At 42.8% G+C, this 18,780-nt stretch overlaps 2 protein-coding genes across 4 annotated transcripts in view; both read left to right on the top strand.

The window, feature by feature from the left end:
- LOC105478460 (phosphoinositide-3-kinase adaptor protein 1) overlaps positions 1-9,967 on the top strand; it is a 129,983-nt gene extending 120,016 nt beyond the window's left edge. For all 3 annotated transcript variants that reach the window (XM_011735797.3, XM_011735798.3, XM_071069374.1), the window contains one exon: positions 5,833-9,967. In XM_011735797.3, coding sequence (XP_011734099.1) covers positions 5,833-5,890 — 58 coding nt within the window. In that variant the 3' untranslated portion in view covers positions 5,891-9,967. The remainder of the gene's footprint in view (positions 1-5,832) is intronic.
- Positions 9,968-14,637: 4,670 nt separating this feature from the next.
- The window catches only part of LOC105478459 (transmembrane 9 superfamily member 3), a 72,282-nt gene continuing 68,139 nt past the window's right edge, over positions 14,638-18,780 (top strand). The window contains exon 1 of the mRNA XM_011735796.3: positions 14,638-14,902. Within this exon, the coding sequence (XP_011734098.1) occupies positions 14,807-14,902 (96 nt within the window). The 5' untranslated portion in view covers positions 14,638-14,806. The remainder of the gene's footprint in view (positions 14,903-18,780) is intronic.

Consider the following 18,780-nt stretch of genomic DNA (forward strand, 5'->3'; position numbering starts at 1 on the left):
GTGCCTTTTGGGGAACAGAAAATATGAAGGAATTGGAAATGAAAATGCAGGTGACAGGCCACATCGTATGGTGGTGGGAAGCCTGATTCTAGAGCCCCCCTACCTGGGGTCAAGTCTCCAGCAGCTGTTTGCAAACTTGCAAGAACTATTTAACTTTAACTTTCATGTATTTCAATTTCCTTTTTTTTTTTTTTTTTGAGATAGATTCTTGCTCTATTACCCAGGCTGGAGTGCAGTGGTGTGATCTCGGCTCACTGCAACCTCTGCCTACTGGGTTCAAGTGATTCTCCTGCCTCAGCCTCCCAAATAGCTGGGATTACAGGTACCTGCCACCATGCCCGGCTAATTTTTGTATTTTTAATAGAGACAGGGTTTCACCATGTTGACCAGGCTGGCCTCGAACTCCTGACCTCAGGTGATCTGCTCGCCTCAGCCTCCCAAAGTGCTGGGATTACAGACATGAGCCGCCATGCCCAGCCTCAATTTCTTTGTCTATGAAATGGGGATAATAACAGAACTTTCTGCAGAGTCATAAGCATTGAGTTCTTGGCCTATAGTAAGAACTCAGCAATATAAGTGATTTTTTATTTTATACAAGAGAGGAGTTAATATCTAGAGATTTGAAGATGAGCATTAGACCAAATAATTTGACTAATTTACTAGACTCTGATGTATGCCTTTGTTTATATGATACTTGGGCCTCTGGTAGGAACCTTTTTATGGTCTGGTCTTGTGGAGTACGGACAGAGTGGTCACAGCTAGCTGTGAGTCCACAGATGCATAAAGGAGCCCTTGGGAATAAAAGCCAAGGCCTGTCTCAGGAGTTAATTCTTTGATGTTTAAAATAAAATGGTCATGTGTTGATGGGGCATAAGGAAGGAGGAAGCTTTTCTTCAACCAGGGTTTTGGTTTGGTTTTTGCATTTTGAAACTTTTAGATGAAGCTCATCAGTGGAATTTGTTGAGAAAGTGCAACAAGGAGGCCTTTCTTCTGGTTTTCTGGAACGAGAAGCTGGCTCTGTGCTAAGGATCTTTCCATTTCTCCCTTTGCTATTTATCACTTTTCCATGTGCTCACAGCAACATTTGTGTGTTGGCACTTGCTACTCAAACATCGCCCAGGCCCAAGCTGTGCCACATCCACCGGGCACGCCTCCCTGGTGTAGACTGGAGGGCATGGATTAGAATATTAGTCCTGGAAGGAAGCTTAGCAGCAATCTAGTCCCATCACCTGAATTTGCATTGTGCTCTGTTGCTTGAAAATTATTACATAGTTGGTGATTGGAGGGCTTACCAAGAGCAGTGATGGTGATAAATGCTGTTATTTATTGAAACTTACTATGTGGCAGGTATTCTGTTAAACATATTAAATGCATTATCCTGTTTAATTCTCTCCACAATCCTAAGAGGTAGGTATTTAGTGTTATCCCATTTTGCAGATGTAGAAACTGGGGCTTGAGATTGGGTTGAGACTTGCTCTGTGTGGCAAACCTACCAGACTTCATCTCATAGGCATTGTTTTATACCTATCCAAGAAAGTCTAAGTATTAGAGGAGGCGGTTCAAGATCCAAGGCCTTTTATTCCAGAAGGTTGAGGACTTTGAAGGCAGTTGTCTAAATGTACCAAGATAAAAGAGTTGTCAAGTTTGAAACTTTAGCTATAAAATTTCGGTGGGATTTTGTTAACAGAAGAGAAAGAGAAAACAACCAGGGAAACAGGTTCCAAAAATTAAAGGATAGAAACTAGGAAGCATGTAAATTTGTAAAAAGAGATGGTGGTTGAGTTGTCTGGGGAGTCTGGAAGCATGTTATGATAGAGATGGGGAGAGAAAAGGAGGAAAACATTTTTTGCTAAAGAAATAATGTTTACAAAGCAGTTTGTAATTGATAGAACTTAGGGTTTGGGTGCATTTTTGGTGTGAAAAAAGATGTGTGAGTACGCAATTTTCACAATAAAATAAGGAGATATTTGAGCAGATAATAAAATGGGTCTCTCTCCAGAATGGCTTCAATGCTTGACCTGCTTACAGACAGGATTGAAGGCTGGCGTTGGTGTCCTAGACTCCACTGTCAGATCTAGGAATCAGCACCTCTTCTCTGCCTGTGTTCTAACCTCCCCGCTAACCCCTGGCCCAAACCAAACAGCAGCACTGGTGGTACAGCCTCCATCCCACTCCATCCCAGTTCTGGTCCATGCTTCTGCTCACTCTACATGCTGTACCACAGCTTGAATTGCCACCAGCAGACAAAGACCCCAAGTCTCCATCTCCATCTCAGCCTTCTCTTTCCTACAGTTGACAGGGGATCTTCACTCAGGGACCCCACCAGTATCTCCAACATAGCCTGTGCAAAACTGAACTCATCGACGCACCTACCATTCTCTACCCCAAACTGCCTTCTTCTCATGAGTTCCCAGCCTGAGATAGTGGGACCATTCTCTCCCTTCCCTAAGCCCCAAACCTGGGAGTCATCCTTGATCCCTGCCCCCCTCACAGCTCTCATATCCAGTGTGTCTTCAGGCTCTGTCCATTCTGCTGCTCTTTCAGCTGTTAGATCCACCCTCTTTTCCATCTGCTAGCACCTAAGTTCATTCTTGAAGGCCCACACTTACCTCCCTTCCTCCAGTCACTCCCTCCTCCACATTGCAGTCAGAGTGCCCTTTCTAGAACAGGAATAGCTGATGATGCCATTGCCTGGCATACAAGCCTTCACATTTAATTCTGTGTATTTCAGCATTCTTTGGTTCTGCCTAGCTCAAGTCCTACCCCTCTCCTGTATTCACCAATGCTCTGCCACTCTGTACTGTTTCTTTGCCCAATCTGCTGCTTTTGCCTGGAATGCTGTCTTCCTCCTCCCTTCTACTCTCTGCTTAGAAAATTCCTATACATCCTTTAAGACTCAGTTCAAACATCACCTTCTCTGTGAAGCCCTCTCTAATGTTCCCATGCAGAGTGAATCTTCTTTTGGTTTCCCAAGCATTCCTATTATATTCTATACTCTAATAATACACTCCGTGTTGCAACCCTTGTGTAGATGTGTCTCCTCAATGAATGGTGAACCTGTGAGACACTACTTTTGATTTTTAATTTTTTCTCTCCTATCCCTAGTGCCTGGCAGAGTAACTGGCACATACTAGGAACTTAAAAGATATTCACTGTGTTAAGTGAATGGATGGAAGGATAGATTGGTATTATTTGGGTTGGACTTCTGGGGCTCCTAAAAAAGTAGCCATCAAGTCATCTACCACCATATACAGGTGGGTTATAGATGAGTGAAAGGAACTTCACACTCCTGGCCAGGCACAGTGGCTCATGCCTGTAATCCCAGCACTTTGGGAGGCCAAGGCAAGTGGATCCCTTGAGCTCAGGAGTTTGAGACCAGCCTGGGCAACACGGCAAAACCCCATCTCTACAAAAAAAAAAAAAAAAAATTAGCTGGGTGTGGTGGTGTGTGCCTGTAGTCTCAGGTACTTGAGAGGCTGAGGTGGGCAGACTGCTTGAGCCTGGGAGGTTGAGGCTCTAGTAAGCTGTGATTGCGCCATTGCACTCCAGCCTAGACGACAGAGTGAGACCATGTCTTAAAACAAACAAACAAACAAACACTATAATTACAGGTCTAAAATTATGAATAAGTTTCCTTGAGATGTAGCTTCCAATCTTTAGCTGGAGTTGTTCCTCAGAATGAAACCTAGAGAGGGTATGCCCATAGGCTCACTCCAACTGCAGAGTGTGGCAGCAGAAAGAGGAAGAGGGGCTGGGAGAAAATCATGGCTGTCTTTGTGGTGGAAGATAAAATGTAAGGCTCATGAGGCATAACTGGGGAACAGATTTCAGAGTAGATCTTTAATCATCATTATTATATTATTAGCTTTACTTGCTGAGTGCCTACTCCAAGCCACAAACTGCTACCTACTTTCCTACTGTCATCTCCAAGCCTCACATGGTACTCCAACGTAGGGATCAGTACCTCTGTTTGGCAGATAAGAAAACAATTTCAGAGGCGCTGAACTTGCACACACAGAGATGTATGCATAAATGTCTATGCTATATGTTCCTATAGGTTCTGAATCTCCTCCATCAAAACACTCTGTAGAGTTTCCTGATTTTTGCCTATTGTCCGTCTCATCCACACACTTGTAACATCTTGAGGGCCTAATCCATGACCACTTTACTTGCTGTTATATCCCATACCCAGAAGTAGATATAAAGTAAATTAATGTTTGTTGAAAGAAAGAGTGAAAGAAAGATGGTAGAGAGGCAGGCAGGCTAAATTTGCTCAGGTAAAAGTGGTATCGTGTCCTTTGGCTTTCTCCTATAACCCCAAGCTCACAGGGCAGGCTGAAGAGACAGAAGGAGACCATCCTTTTGTTTTCATGGTATGAAGCTCAGTCACTCAGTGACAACCAGACAAAGCCATCTAATCCTGGGACTAGGGCGGGACTTCCCAAGGTTGTCTGTGATTCTTATTTTCTGCTACTGCCTCCCTCTTTTGCTCCTGAGGCAGCCCCTCTTTTCCCAACTCTGTTGTCATTTCTTTGACCTACACAAACCTTGCATTCAAGAGACATTTAGTACATATTTACTCATTGATTCGATCAATCCTCAAGTATGCAACTCCAGGGTAGCACATTTCAATTATAGCACCTAACAAAGCTCTTTTTCTTATTGACTTGCTTCCAAGGGAATTAAATATTGGTTTTACAGCACACACGTGGAAATGCCATCTGTAATCCTTGAACCTGTCTGTAAATAGACTCACCCTAGTCTACCTGGAACGTCATTTAAGACTGTTCAAAAACCATACAGAGTAACATGGAGGGAAGTTTCTAGGAAGGCAGATGCAGAGTTTGGATAACAGTTATCCCATGAGGAAGCAGTCATGAGAAGCAGGCTTTGGAAATTCCAATTCCTCTCTCAACAGATCTCCCTACTACAGTGTGTCTCCTGCGTGGCTATTAGAATTGGTGGTGTTTTAAAATCTAGGTTTCATTATTATTTAGGTATGGCAAAGTCAACAGCTCAGGAGACAACTGCCATTGAAGAGATAGTTTGATATACTCACAGATCCCAAAAGAGGGGTATATCACCCCATAGGGGGCTACATGGGGAAGCATCAGGGCCAGTAAGGAGGCAGACGAGCAGGGGAAAATGTGGACAAGAGCTTTTATTGTGGTTTCCATGGGTGAGGCTGGGTAAGATTTAGAATTGGCTAGTTTGAATAATTTCATTGGCTCTGAGGCATTAAGGGCTGACCCTCATTGTCTGGTAACTGGCCCTAGGGTGATAAGGGCAAGTGGATAGTGGCCCCATAAAGTGGAGTGTGAAAGCCCCATAGAGGAGGTGGTTGGGGCATGCATCTGGACTGGTTGGTTTACATATGAAAGGCGTGTTTAGCACTGGAAGGCAGGTAGCTTGTTTCCTGTTTCTAGGAATTAGCTTATCCTGGGAGGGGCAGTCTCTCCAGGGTCAGCAAGGCCCCAAGATGGCAAAGTATCAGATAATGAAAGGGTTAGTGAGTACAACTGGTTGGGGAGGGAAACTATTCAAAAGCTTTGCGGCTTGAGTCCTATCCTCTAGAGCTTAGAATGCAATGGGTCTGGATGGATCCTTGGAACTGGTATTTTTAAAAGCTCCACTGGTGTTTCTAATGTGCCGCCAGGATTGCAAGCCACAGCTAGCATGTGTGTCACTCAGACATTCATATGTGTGTCCTGTCTCATTAATTGAGGATTGTGTCCTTTGCATAGTATACCAAGTTTGCAACAAACTGTGCATTCCTAAGAACTATTTAATCAAATTAGTTTTTAAATAGAGTTGCTTTATCTTTCATTTCAGGCCTCCGACCAGGGAGACCTTACATCCTCCTCCACCTGTTCCACCCAGAGGACGCTGATTCCACCTCCTAAAACCTGCCTACTTCAGGACTTTTAAGATTCACAGTCTTCAGCCTGTTAATGATGTCTTCATGTTGAGTTTTACGGCATGACTGTTGACCTTAAGATCAGTCTCGTTGCTGACAATATTGCAGCCCTGCTGGTTTGGGCTTGCCTCGAAGACTTTATTAAGGCATGAAGAAGTGAAAAACTAAGGGCTTTATTCACCATCACCAAGTATATTGAACCATATACTTAAAAAGGATGAAGACTTAATTGAAATACTTACCTCTAATTTGCTATATCAGAAGCCTAAAAAGAATGATCATAAATGTACTTTACCAGTGATTTTACTGAAATGCACTTATATTAGTCTTTATGTATTTGCTAGTTCAGCCTCATTTCTAGAAGAGGTTATAATGTAAGATTTGTAGTATTCAAGTAAGAAGATAAGTGACCTAATTTTAAAATAATTCTTCTACTTTTCTGTATATTCAGCAGAGTATTTAAGTGCTAGGGCTGGTCACACACAACAAATTGAAAAAGACTAGACAGTGATTAGTACAAACTCCTCTTATACAGAAGGCAAGTCTGAGGTTCCACAGAAGTCTGGAACCAAGACTACTCAGTCTAGACTGGGCCTGCTCGTTCTAGGTCACCACATTTTCTATCTCCAAATAGCCAGCTCCTCTCTCCCTCAAGAAATGCCCAGATGTAGAAATTCATCAGTGCCTACTGGTCTTGCAGAATTTTCCATCTTCCATATCTCCCAGGGATAAGACTACCAAATTTGTTTTCTTTTCAATTTGGGAATTTATACTTCACTATGGTTTCAACACAGTTATGTTTCCAGAGAACATCTAGAAGTGGTTGGAAACCAGAAGCTGGGGATTCCCAGGACCCCACTTAGTGCTCTGTTTCCTTTATAGGTTTTAGTTCTGGTCATAAAGAGAGAGAGGAGGACCTTTGACTTTTTCTTTGTTGTGGGTTCTGAGGAGGAAAAACAAACCTAAAATAGAAATACAGTCAACCTTTCAAATCCATGGGTTCTGTGTCTGTGGATTCAACCAACCTTGAATCAAAAATATTTGAAAAACAATCTACAAAGTTTCAAAAAGCAAAACTTGAATTTGCTGCATGCCAAGAACTATGTTGAATTCATGTAAATGAAGTGATGTGTAGGCATTGTATTAGATATTATAAGAAATCTAGAAATGACTTAAAGCATACAGGAGGCTGTGTGTAGGTTATATGCAAATACTATGCCATTTTATATATGGGACTTGAGCATTTGTGGATTTTGATATTGGGGGATCCTGGAACCAATCTCCATGGATACCAAAGTACCACTGTAGTTATCTATTTTTTACATACTTATTATTACCATCATGCTTGGTAAATCCATTTTTGCATAGAATGTGGAGCCTTAACATATATCATGAATTTGGAGTCCCTGGCACATATATCTACCTTCAAATCGGAGGTCCTTAATGATGCCTAAACATACAGTAAAATTAGAATCAGAACTATTCCTTTAAAAAATATTCGAAATGTGTTTGTTTCCCATGGGGTTATTCTCTATCCCACACAAAATTTAAAAATCCACATTAATGATCCATTTAAGTACAGTTTTATTAGGTCCTTTTCTAATGATTAAAGGTTCTTTCTCAATTTCATTCCTCAGTCCTGCAAATAAGGACTCTTACTGAAGAGTACTGAAACAAGGACTCTTAACAGCTTCTGGAGTCTTGGGTTTTGTTTTTGTTTTTTGACATAAAATACACTATTGGCCATGTCCATCACGAGAGTGTTTATAGTAATTAATTATACTATAATTGCACAGGGCCTGGCACTTAGTAGCATTCTGCAAATGTTCCCTCAGTGGTCCTTTTACTCTCCTTGTCACTTATTTTGGAGAAATAGAGGCACGTGAGATAAGAAGAAGAAGAATTTTGATGTTGGTATGCTTGCCCTTACTGTTACTTATAGACAGGCTCCATCGTAGGCAAATTTGAATTTGATTAAAGTGATATTTTAAAAATAGGGCTGGGAAAAATATTCAGTAACTGTAAGCCCCCTTTTGGATAAAGTGACATTTTAAAAATAGGGCTGGGAAAAATATTCAGTAACTGGAAGCCCCCTTTTGGATGCCAAATTTAGAATTTTGTACATTCTCTTATGAACAAGCATTTAGATTGTAACATGGTAAAGCCTATTACCAGCCAATGTTGTTAGCATCTTTGTATGCACATCACTGTTTGTGCAATATATGAATATTTTGTTGCATTGTATTCTTATATAAAAATAAGTAGAAAACATAAAATTGAAATTGCTGATGAGAAGCCTGTGTCTCATGAATGTGATACACTTGAGACATGGATGGAACGGATCAGGAGTGCCGAGTCAAAAGCGGCAGAATCTTAAGCCCTCACTGGTGGTTCCTTTAACATCCAAGATGGTTGGTTATATGTAAAAGAAGAAAATGAAAGAATTTGGATGAAACACTGGGACTGTCTTATCAAAGAATGTCTATAATGATGAGGTGAAAATTTTCATTTTCCAGAAACAGAACTGCTCATTTATAACATAAATATATTCAACTTCCACATACTCAACACGTGTACACATTTTTAGGAATACATTATGTAACAAAACCATGGATTTCCAATACAATGAGGATCAGAAACGACACTACAAGCTAGGGTTCAAAGAAACCATTTAAAAGTTTTCTACATATGCTTAGGCAGACAGCTCTGCTGCCACCATCCTTGCCCAAGATTTTACAAGCTGGCTCCATAGAAAGTGAAGCTGTTGGGTATATTCAACACCATTGCCTTTGCCCCTAAGGTAAGTTGGCCTCCAGTTCCTAGGCTAGCACTTTTATTTCATCTTATATTAAAACCTAGGAGCAGATAATCCAACTATATAAGCAACAAAGTATGAAGACTGAGAGACTATTTTTTTTTTTTTTGAGACAGAGTTTTGCTCTTGTCACCCAGGCTGGAGTGCAGTGGTGCCATCTTGGCTTACTGCAATTTCCACCTCTCGGGTTCCAGTGATTCTCCTGCCTCAGCCTCCCGAGTAGCTGGAATTACAGGCACTTACCACCACGCCTAGCTAATTTTTCTATTTTTAGTAGAGACGGGGTTTCACCATGTTGGCCAGGCTGGTCTCGAACTCCTGACCTGAAGTGATCCACCCATCTCGGCATCCCAAAGTGCTGACATTACAGGCATGAGCCACTGTGCCCAGCTGAAGACTGAGAGACTATGAACAAGAGGTTGGTGTTGTAATCTAATAATTTAACTGGACATATTTAATGATGTGAACAGTCTCTAATGCTCTGCCTTAATTACACAAAGTGATAATGTATAGATGACTTCCATGAATATTTTTACAAGTTAAGCTAAGTTACACACTCCCTTTTAGCTTTGTTGTTACAAAAAAAAAGAAAAAAAAAAAGGTTCTAGTCATTCCCATATCACTAGGATTTTTAGATCCCTATCCCATATGCCCCAGGAAGTAAGCTGGTTTTCTGTGTTCCTCCTTCAAAGAATAGTGTGTGGTTTTGCAGCTGGTTGGTGGAGGAAGCATTAGTAACAGATTTATTTCTGAGAAAGACAAGCAGTTAATTTGGATAATTCTGAAAAATTCTTCCTAAACATTAATCCTCAATTTTGAGGGTTTTTGTATAAATTTTGTATAAATATTTGCTTTGGTTTGATAAATTGTGCTCTGTTCATTTCCAAGCAAGTTATTAAGAACATAAAATGGTCTTCTTCATTCATTCCTGCTGGCCAGATACTGTGTTCACCAGGGTGGTGAGGGGATGAGTAGGAGGTTGAAAGATATATTCTGAATTCTGAGGCACAACTTGGAATTCATTTTCTCATAAAAATCATAAAAAATAGGTTCGTAGGTGTTCTGTGTGGGAAACACGCATGGGGAGAAGACACACACACAATACCTTTAAGGGTAAACAAGCTTTATCCCATGTAAATGGCAATGCAGATATAAGCAAATGATATAATAAGCAAATTGCAATGATCATGTTTACCCAGAATGAAAATAAAAGACTGAAATTTTGGTTTTCTGGATTGCTTGCTGGTCATAAGCTCTTTAACCAAAATGGAGTCTTATTAGAACTACCATAGAAAGAGGCTGTATAGTCACTGGGGGAGGTGGGGATCTCCTTTCACTGGCAATGGGAAGGGAGAAGGAAAAAGATATGTGTATAATATACATACATATTTACACTCACCAGACTATGGAGGATTCACCACCAGATTGGGAAGCAAGAGCCTGGGCTCCACAGTCAGCCACTCATCCATGTAGACAAGGAGAGGTCTCGAAGCTTTGGCGCAGTCTGGAACCCTAGCTGTTTTTGTAATGAGTTGTTTGGCATGAGGTCCAGTCATGAGGGCCCTTTGTGACTGGGCTCAAGGAACACAAAAAGGCCAACTTGTTTTTGTGGTTGTCTATTGTTTTTCAATAACTAACGTATAGGAAAAGATTGAAATAGAGATTTATCCGAAACAACACTGGATGAATGTCTCAAAGGGCTCACACAATCCGTTCTGGGACTTGGTGACCATTGTTTGTGTCCATGTTCAATTTAGTTCACATTTAATATTTAGGCTAGTCGCCAAAGCCCATTTAGGATAAACTTTGCTCTCTCTGCAGTAAGAGTTAGCATGGTGTAGGGAAGAGAAGATTGTTTTGGAAGCCAGGAAACCTGGTTTATTTTGGTGTGCTACTTACTTGACCAGTTCGTATAACTTGACTACATTGTTCTATGTTTCATCACCTATGAAGTGGAGAGTTGTGTCTTTGGTAACAGTCTAGGTCCCTTCAACTCTGTTAAGTCTAAGTCTCAGAAAGAGGGTGTGGAATCGCTTTGTCAGAAGAAGCAGGGAGACAGCCTTAGTGGCGTCACCACCTAACTGGCAAGGCTCTTTTTATTATGTGGCACCTGCTGTTCTTTGCTCTGTCTCACTGTTATATCAGTTAAAGAACTGAGAGACAGTGAAAGAGGAACCACACAGAGAAACTAATGGCCTTAGTCGCTCTTCAGTCCAAGAACTAAATGTTCTCAGTAATGGCTTCCTAAAGAAAGAACTCAGAGCAATCATGAAGATCCGTGTCTAGAACATTACAGCTAGAACAGAAATGGTGGAGGTGGAAAATGGCAAATAGCAATAGATGAACTGTCCCCCACCCCCACCCTGCTGAAGTACATAACTGGCAAGACAAACATAACCAAGTGGAAGGAAGAAATAGAATTTCAAAGAAAAATTAGCTGATGATGGAAATCAGAAGATACCCTAACACTTTTTTGTTGTTGTTGTTGTTGAGACAGAGTCTGGCTCTGTCACCCAGGCTAGAATGCAGTGGCACAGTCAGCTCACTGCAACCTCCACCTCCTGGGTTCAAGCCATCTTCTTACCTCAGCCTCCTGAGGAGCTGGGACCATAGGCACATGCCACCATGCCCAGATAATTTTTTTTGTATTTTTTGTAGAGATGGGGGTGAGTCACTCTGTTGCCCAGGTTGGTCTAGAACTCCTGAGCTCAAGCAGTCTGCCCGCCTTGGCCTCCCAAAGTACTGGGATTACAGGGGTGAGCCACTGTGCCCAGTCCCCATACCTAATACTTTTGATGATCATGTTTACCCAGAATGAAAATAAAAGACTGAAATTTTGGTTTTCTGGATTGCTTGCTGGTCATAAGCTCTTTAACCAAAATGGAGTCTTACTAGAACTACCATAGAAAGAGGCTGTATAGTCACTGGGGGAGGTGGGGATCTCCTTTCACTGGCATTCCCCCCCCCCCCCACTGCTGCCATCCTTTTTGGTGTCAGGGAATGAGGTCATTCATCTAGATGAAATAAGTGGTGACATAAGGTATGTCAATGTTTTTCACTCCCCAATTTAGTGAAACAACCCTAATTTTGATGGTGACCTGAGCCCTGTTTTGTCCTGTTGAGGTCATCAGGCTCCAAGGATCTTTGAAGCCACACTTCTTGTACTCTAATCAGTTACTTTATCTCCCTTTCCTTCTTTCCACACCTACTGTTGTCAGACTTGTATCACCTAATGCCATTTATCAGCATGATTCCCCTAGTACCTACCAGAGTTCCTGGTACATCGTAGATGCTCGATAAATCATCATTGAATTAATGGCTCTACCGGTTCTTCCATCCATTAAACTTTCTCAAATACACCTCTGAAATAGGGGTCTTTCCACTTCTCTCATTGCCCATTGCTTTTACTGCCTGTTGAAAATTTGCACAGCTGGTCACCTTTTGTGTTCCTTTTTGTACACTGTCATGCCTGTTCTCTGTTCTGTGTGTAAAGTTTCCTGGTTTTAATCTATCCTCCCCAAATGAATACTTTATACTTTTTCTTGTGTCCTCCCTACCTCTTAAGCATTCGCCAACACAGTCCTCCCCAAAATACCTGCCACATGCATACTACCTCAAATCTGTGGAGGGTGGTGATGGATACTTAAGAAACTACACATCCATCTTAATGTAGCACTTACATGGCTTGTTCTTCAATTGCCCATCATCACTTCATTCAAGAGCAGTGATTATTCATTCACAGAATTGACTGAGCTTTCACGATGAGCAAGTCACCCTGCTAGGTGCTTGGGAGGATATACAAAGATGTATAAGATGCCTCCTCTGATTTCTACAGCAATTACTAGTGTATGATTCATTCAGCAATTAATCATGTACTGCCTTGTGATGTTTCTTACACTATCTAGAAAGCATTCTTCAAATCCTGCTATGCTATTTGACTTTTCACTTGTTAATGTCTTCATTCATTCAGCAAAGAGTTGAATACATGTGATAAGCACTATCTCAGCAGCTGGGACAGATATAAAGACAAACAAATGATAGTCTCTGCAATCAAAAGGTCAGAATGCAGTATAGAAGAGGAAATGTGAATAATTACAACACAACACGCCAAATGCTACTGAAATCCTAAAGAAGGAATGCTCCATTTCCCAAGGGATCATGCAAGGTTTCACTGAGGAGGTGATCATCAGCTAGGTCTGAAAGGATAATATCGAAGGCACAAGGTGAAGCAGGGCATTCCAGATAAAGGGAGTATAAAGACCTAAGGCACAGAGGTGTAAAAATACATATGGGTGAAGGCAGAGCATAGAGACTGATGGAAGGTAAAGTTAGGGAAATAAATTAGGGATAAAATAGGCAAAAATTTGGACTTTATCCTTTGGCAGGGAACTTTTTATCTGATGACATAGTTAGCACATGCTCACTGTAAAAAGTAACTAAACATTTATAGGCATGTACAAAGTAGAAAGTTAACCACTGATAATGGTTTGTCATATTTCAGATTGTTTTCTGTGGGCAGGATAACATATTGCCATACAAAATGAAATTAAACTATTATTTTCTTCAACTTAAAAATTTAACAGTACCTCTTGGTTATCATTCCATGCCAGTACTTACCTATTTCGGTTTTTTAAAGTGGCTGTATAGTTGGTAAATCATTAGTCGCAAAAAGACCTATTATGGAGCCAGACTGAGTGGGTCTGGTCTTTCAGCAAGCCACTCAAGCTCTTTTTGCTTCAGTTACCTCATCTGTAACATGAACATTTTCACCGTATCTGCCGCATAGGGTTTCTGTGAGGATTTAATGAGCCAATATCATTCAGAATTGTGCCTGGCAGATGAAAACCTTGGTGGTGACTCCATGATTGATTTACCTAACATTCAAGAAGTGTTTTAAGCAAGGGAGTGTGCGATATAATCTGGTTTCTGTTTAGAAAGATCACTCTGGCACCTGTTGGGGATGATAAACAGGGGAGGAAGATCAGTCAGTGGTGGAGATCTCTTGGGAGACTCTTGCAGTACATAGTGATGTGGAAAATTGGTTGGTAATGGCAGAGGAAGGAGAGGAAAAATAAACTCTTTAACCACTTTTAAGAGACCAAATGCTAGAACTTGTTGATTGCTGATGGCCGAGAAGTCCTAGATTTTTGGCTTAGAGGACTATGTAAATGGTGGTGCCACATTTGTGTATTTTTTTTTAAAGATTTTTTTTGAGTCTCTACTACGGATCTGGCACTGTTCTAGGTACAGGAAATATGGAAACAGGCCCTCTCCTCCGAGGAGCTTACACTCCAAGAGGTATTTATGACAGGGAAGAGGAGACCCAGAAATAGTTAAGTAAACACACAAATGTACAAGAATGGCAAACTTAGCATTTCTTGATTGAATCGTAGGGGTCCAGTAAGTATTCAGTAACTTTAAAACACTTATCCAACGCTGTACGAGTTTAACTATATCTCCTAACGGTGATTACAGGAGCCCGTGATTCATTCACAGCGGCAGGAAAGGGTTATTTGATCTGATCCCTCAAGTTCCGAAGGCAGGAGGTCAGACGATCGGCCCCATTTGGCAGCCAGGGAAAGTTAAGCATTTTGGCCAAGGTTACACAACCCTAAACACCGGGACGCGGCCCGGACGCGGCTTCGGCTTTGCGTTCCAGGCCAGGCCACTGCGCCGGGGCCCAGCCTGCTCGGCTCCTGCCCGAGTGCTCGCCAGGCCGGTCGCTCCGCGGCTCCCAGGATCCGGCGAGGAGCCGGCGCGCAGGCGGCGGTTGCAGGGCCCTCCCTCGGCCCGACGGCGGTGGCGGCCCAGCGTCGCGAGGCACTTCCGGCGCGTGCCGGGGTGGCCGGATGACGTGGCTGAGTCAGAGGAAGAGGCTGAGGAGGCACGCGGGGCGGGGGAGGCTCAGGAGCGGGCGGTGACGGTGACGGCGACGGCGGCGGCAGAGGAGGCAGCGGCTGGGCCCGGGCCCCGTGCGTCTGTCCGCGCCCCGTGGATGCGAATCGGCCGCAGCGGAGGCGGCGGCGGCGGAGGAGGAGTCGGTGGGCCGGCTCCGGGCCGGTGGGGCGCGGAGGATGAGGCCGCTGCCTGGCGCTCCAGGCGTGGCGGCGGCCGCCGCGCTGTTGCTGCTGTTGCTGCCACGGGCCCGGGCGGACGAGCACGAACACACGGTGAGGTGCCCCCGGCCAGTGCGGCCGCCCCGGGCTAGCTCCCCAGTTGCCCACCGAGGCAGGCCCCACGCAGCCTGGAAGGCCCGGCGGTCCGGTGAATCCCCGCGGCGTCTCGAGGACTCCTTCCGGTTGGGCCTGGCGGAGCAGGAACCTTGGGAGCGTGGAGCAGGCATTTCTGTGCGCTCCTGGGACAGGGCTCCGTTCCCGAGTGCCAGGGCTTCCTTCACCCGGCCTGCGCCTCAGTGGCGCCGCACCCCAGGGTCTCGGGGGTCCTGGGGCCGGGAAGGAGCCTGGGAAGGGTTGGAGTTCAGCCGCCGCGGGAGCGGGGCAACGGGCAGGTTGGGCTCGGGGCTTTTGCCCCCTAGGGAAGGAGACTGCCTTCTGGCTACTGAGGGCTGCGACGCGGAGGAAGATGGATGCATCGCGATTACCCGGCAGCCACTAACCAGGAAATATACTACACTTCATGGTCCTCTTTGGCTTTTTTCGCCCGCTTCTTCCCAGACCGGATTAAAACCCTGGGGTGGGGCCTCGTTAATAAACTTGAATTGAAGAGCAGTTTACACTTACTTATAAGTGTACCTAACCCACACACATTCAATTCCTAGGCCTTTCTTGTAACTTTCTCCTCACCTTCCAGCCCCCAAATGAGGCCCCCATCCGGATAGTGCCTAACTAAGGCAGCTTCTGACAGTAAAGGGTCTTAATGTTTCCCAGTCTTCAGGTCAGGGCCAGGAACAGTCCCTTTTGCATTTGGCCTAAAGTTGATTGGCAGTTTATTTAATTGGCATTCTCACATCAAAGCGTGCATGTGAACGACTCTTCAAGTGACTTTCACTTAGGGCTGTAACTCTGGTTTTCAGAATGGTAGACTTGAGTAAGGCAGGAAGGTCAGGTAAATTGAGAGTTTGCTTGACGAGTAATTGTTTTTTATACCTTTACCATTAATGATAGGAGTTTCCATGAGAGATTGTGTTTGACTAAGTAAGAAAGATCTGAGGGAGTCTTACGTCATTTCTGGAAAGTGAGGAAATGAAGCAGTCCTTACATATTTAATGGACCCGATTTTATTTGTAATCAACAAAACTTTTCGCTGGACCCTTGGCTAGCTGGGCTCTTATTTTAGCTAATAAAAGCTCTAAACTTTTGGCTGTTCTACCTTCGGTCACAGCCAGAAACTTCTTACCTGTGTAGGTATATATTTCTTTAGGGACACAAATCCTGAATTGGTGACATGTTTTTGTGCTGTACTTGTGGTGTTTCACCTAAGATAATTTTGTTGGGAGGTTAAACAGCTTAAGACGATTTCCTTTTGTTTTCTTCTATCAGATAAGCTGTCTCAAAGTTTAAGAACTGCTATTGTTTCACATAGTAAACAGGGACCATGTATAGATTTGGGTCTTTGATTATTTTTAAATTTTCAATGGGCATCCATCCTTTTGTTTAATGATATTGTTACTAATATATTTCGAATTAAAAAAACACTTATGAAAAGTTACCATATGATACTCAGAATCTCAATGCGTAGTTCCATGATACAGGCATATAGGCTCGCAAGTGTACTGTATTCTACTTTTTAATCTTGTAATTATCTTGTGACTTATACTGCTATAAATAGGGAAACAATTAAAATTTTAAAAATTGGATGTATATAAAGGCTTTAGAATAATTTACAAATTAAAAGTTTAATTTCAATGAAGTTTTATTGCTAGGACTATTTCAGTTTTTTATTCTAGTAATTGAATATAAGATATTTGATGAAAGGTTTTTGTTGACTGCCACAAAAGAGAATATGGCATATAGGAGATGGTTGCTAGACAAAAAGTTTAGAATCCATATTACTTCACGTCTGTATTGAACTGCTCTTACTTGGTTACCCATTATTAAAATGTTATTTATTTATTTTTGAGACAGAGTCCCACTTTGTTGCCCAGGCTGGAGTGTAGTGGCACTGTCTCACCTCACTGCAACCTCAGCCTCACCGGCTCAAGCGATTCTTGTGCCTCATCCAAGTAGCTGGGATTACAGGCATGCGCCACCACACCTGGCTGATTTTTATATTTTTAGTAGAAAGGGGGTTTCGCCATGTTGACCCGGCTGGTCTTGAACTCAAACGACTGGCCTCAAATGATCTGCCTGCCTTGGCCCCCCAAAGTGCTGGGATTACAGGCGTGAGCCACTGCGCCTGGCTAAATACATATTTTAAAAAGCAAAAAAAAGCCGGGCGCGGTGGCTCAAGCCTGTAATCCCAGCACTTTGGGAGGCCGAGACGGGCGGATCACGAGGTCAGGAGATCGAAACCATCCTGGCTAACACGGTGAAACCCCGTCTCTATTAAGAAATACAAAAAACTAGCCGGGCGAGGTGGCGGGCGCCTGTAGTCCCAGCTACTCGGGAGGCTGAGGCCGGAGAATGGCGTGAACCCGGGAGGCGGAGCTTGCAGTGAGCTGAGATCCGGCCACTACACTCCAGCCTGGGCAACAGAGCGAGATTCCGTCTCAAAAAAAAAAAAAAAAGTTATAGGAAGAATAGCATTTAAAAATAAGCATAAAATTCAAATGTGTCATTTATATTATTTTTCATTATTAGCCAAAATCTTTTGCTTTTTCTAAGTTTCTTGAAAATATTTCTCAAAAACTAGGCATTCATCTTAGCCAGATAACAGTACTGAAAAAGCTATATGGTCAAGTAAGTTTTATTTTTTTATTTTTATTTTTCTATCAAAGAAGCAAAAGTAGCTAGTAAAGAGAGAATAATACTAAAGGAAGAGGAGACATTGGTATGGGCAGGTTGCTAAGTAGGTGTTTAGTAAATACATGTATAATTGAATTATCAAAGACTAACTTTTAGAAACTAAAGCTGGCCTTTAAATTAATTGCCTGTAAAGATTGTTTCCAGATAAAGATAATAGCTAGGATGTCTTTTGTAGCAAAATGGGCTATACACTGTTATTTTTATTTTTATTTTTTTTAAGAGGCATAGTTTTGCTCTTGTCATCCAGGCTGGAGTGCAGTGGCACAATGTCCGCTCACTGCTATCTCTGCCTCCTGGGTTCAAGCAGTTCTCCTACCTCAGCCTCCCTAGTAGCTGGTATTACAGGTGCACACCACCATGCCTGGCTAATTTTTGTATTTTTAGTAGAGACGAGGTTTCACCATGTTGGCCAGGCTGGTCTTGAACTCCTGACCTCAGGTGATCTGCCTGCCTCAGCCTCCCAAAGTGCTGGGATTACAGGCATGAGCGTGAGAAGTCATCTATTAATAACCTATGAGGTGAGTAATATGCCCATTTTATAGATGAGGAAAGTGAATCTAGAGAGGTGAGGTCACCTGCAGATAACACACATCTGGTGGGGGTAGAGGTGGGATTTGAACTTAGGCATTCGGAGTTGATAGTCTTCTACACTGTAAGCCGCCATATGCTCTACTCCCCTTTATCCTAAAAATAAGACAGTAAAGCTCAATTAGGTATTGAGCGGTTCTCTGTATTGATTTTTAAGTTCTTAAATGCTGGGATAAGTGTGGCTCCATAATGAGTTGTTTCTGAGCTGTTTGGGTTAGCATTAAGGAGCAATAGGGTTGACTTCATGGGCACGTGCCCTGAATAGTCACACAAGACTGTGGGAGAGCTTGTTTTCATGCTGTCCTGTAACATCTCGAAGTTTTAAATTTTTGAACAAGGGGCTCTGTATTTTTATTCTGTACTGGGTCCCACAAATTATATAGCTTGTCCTAAGAGGAGGCAATACCTTATGTCCGTTCCCCAAAGCCCCTGATTTCCCTTACTGTACCTACTGAATTAGGATTCAGGTGGCCATCTGACCCATATGCTATTTTTTTCTTTTCTTTTTTCTTTCTTTCTTTTTTTTTTTTTTGAGA

The sequence above is a fragment of the Macaca nemestrina genome, chromosome 9, assembly GCF_043159975.1.
Source record: "Macaca nemestrina isolate mMacNem1 chromosome 9, mMacNem.hap1, whole genome shotgun sequence".
Classification (NCBI taxonomy): Eukaryota; Metazoa; Chordata; class Mammalia; order Primates; family Cercopithecidae; genus Macaca; species Macaca nemestrina.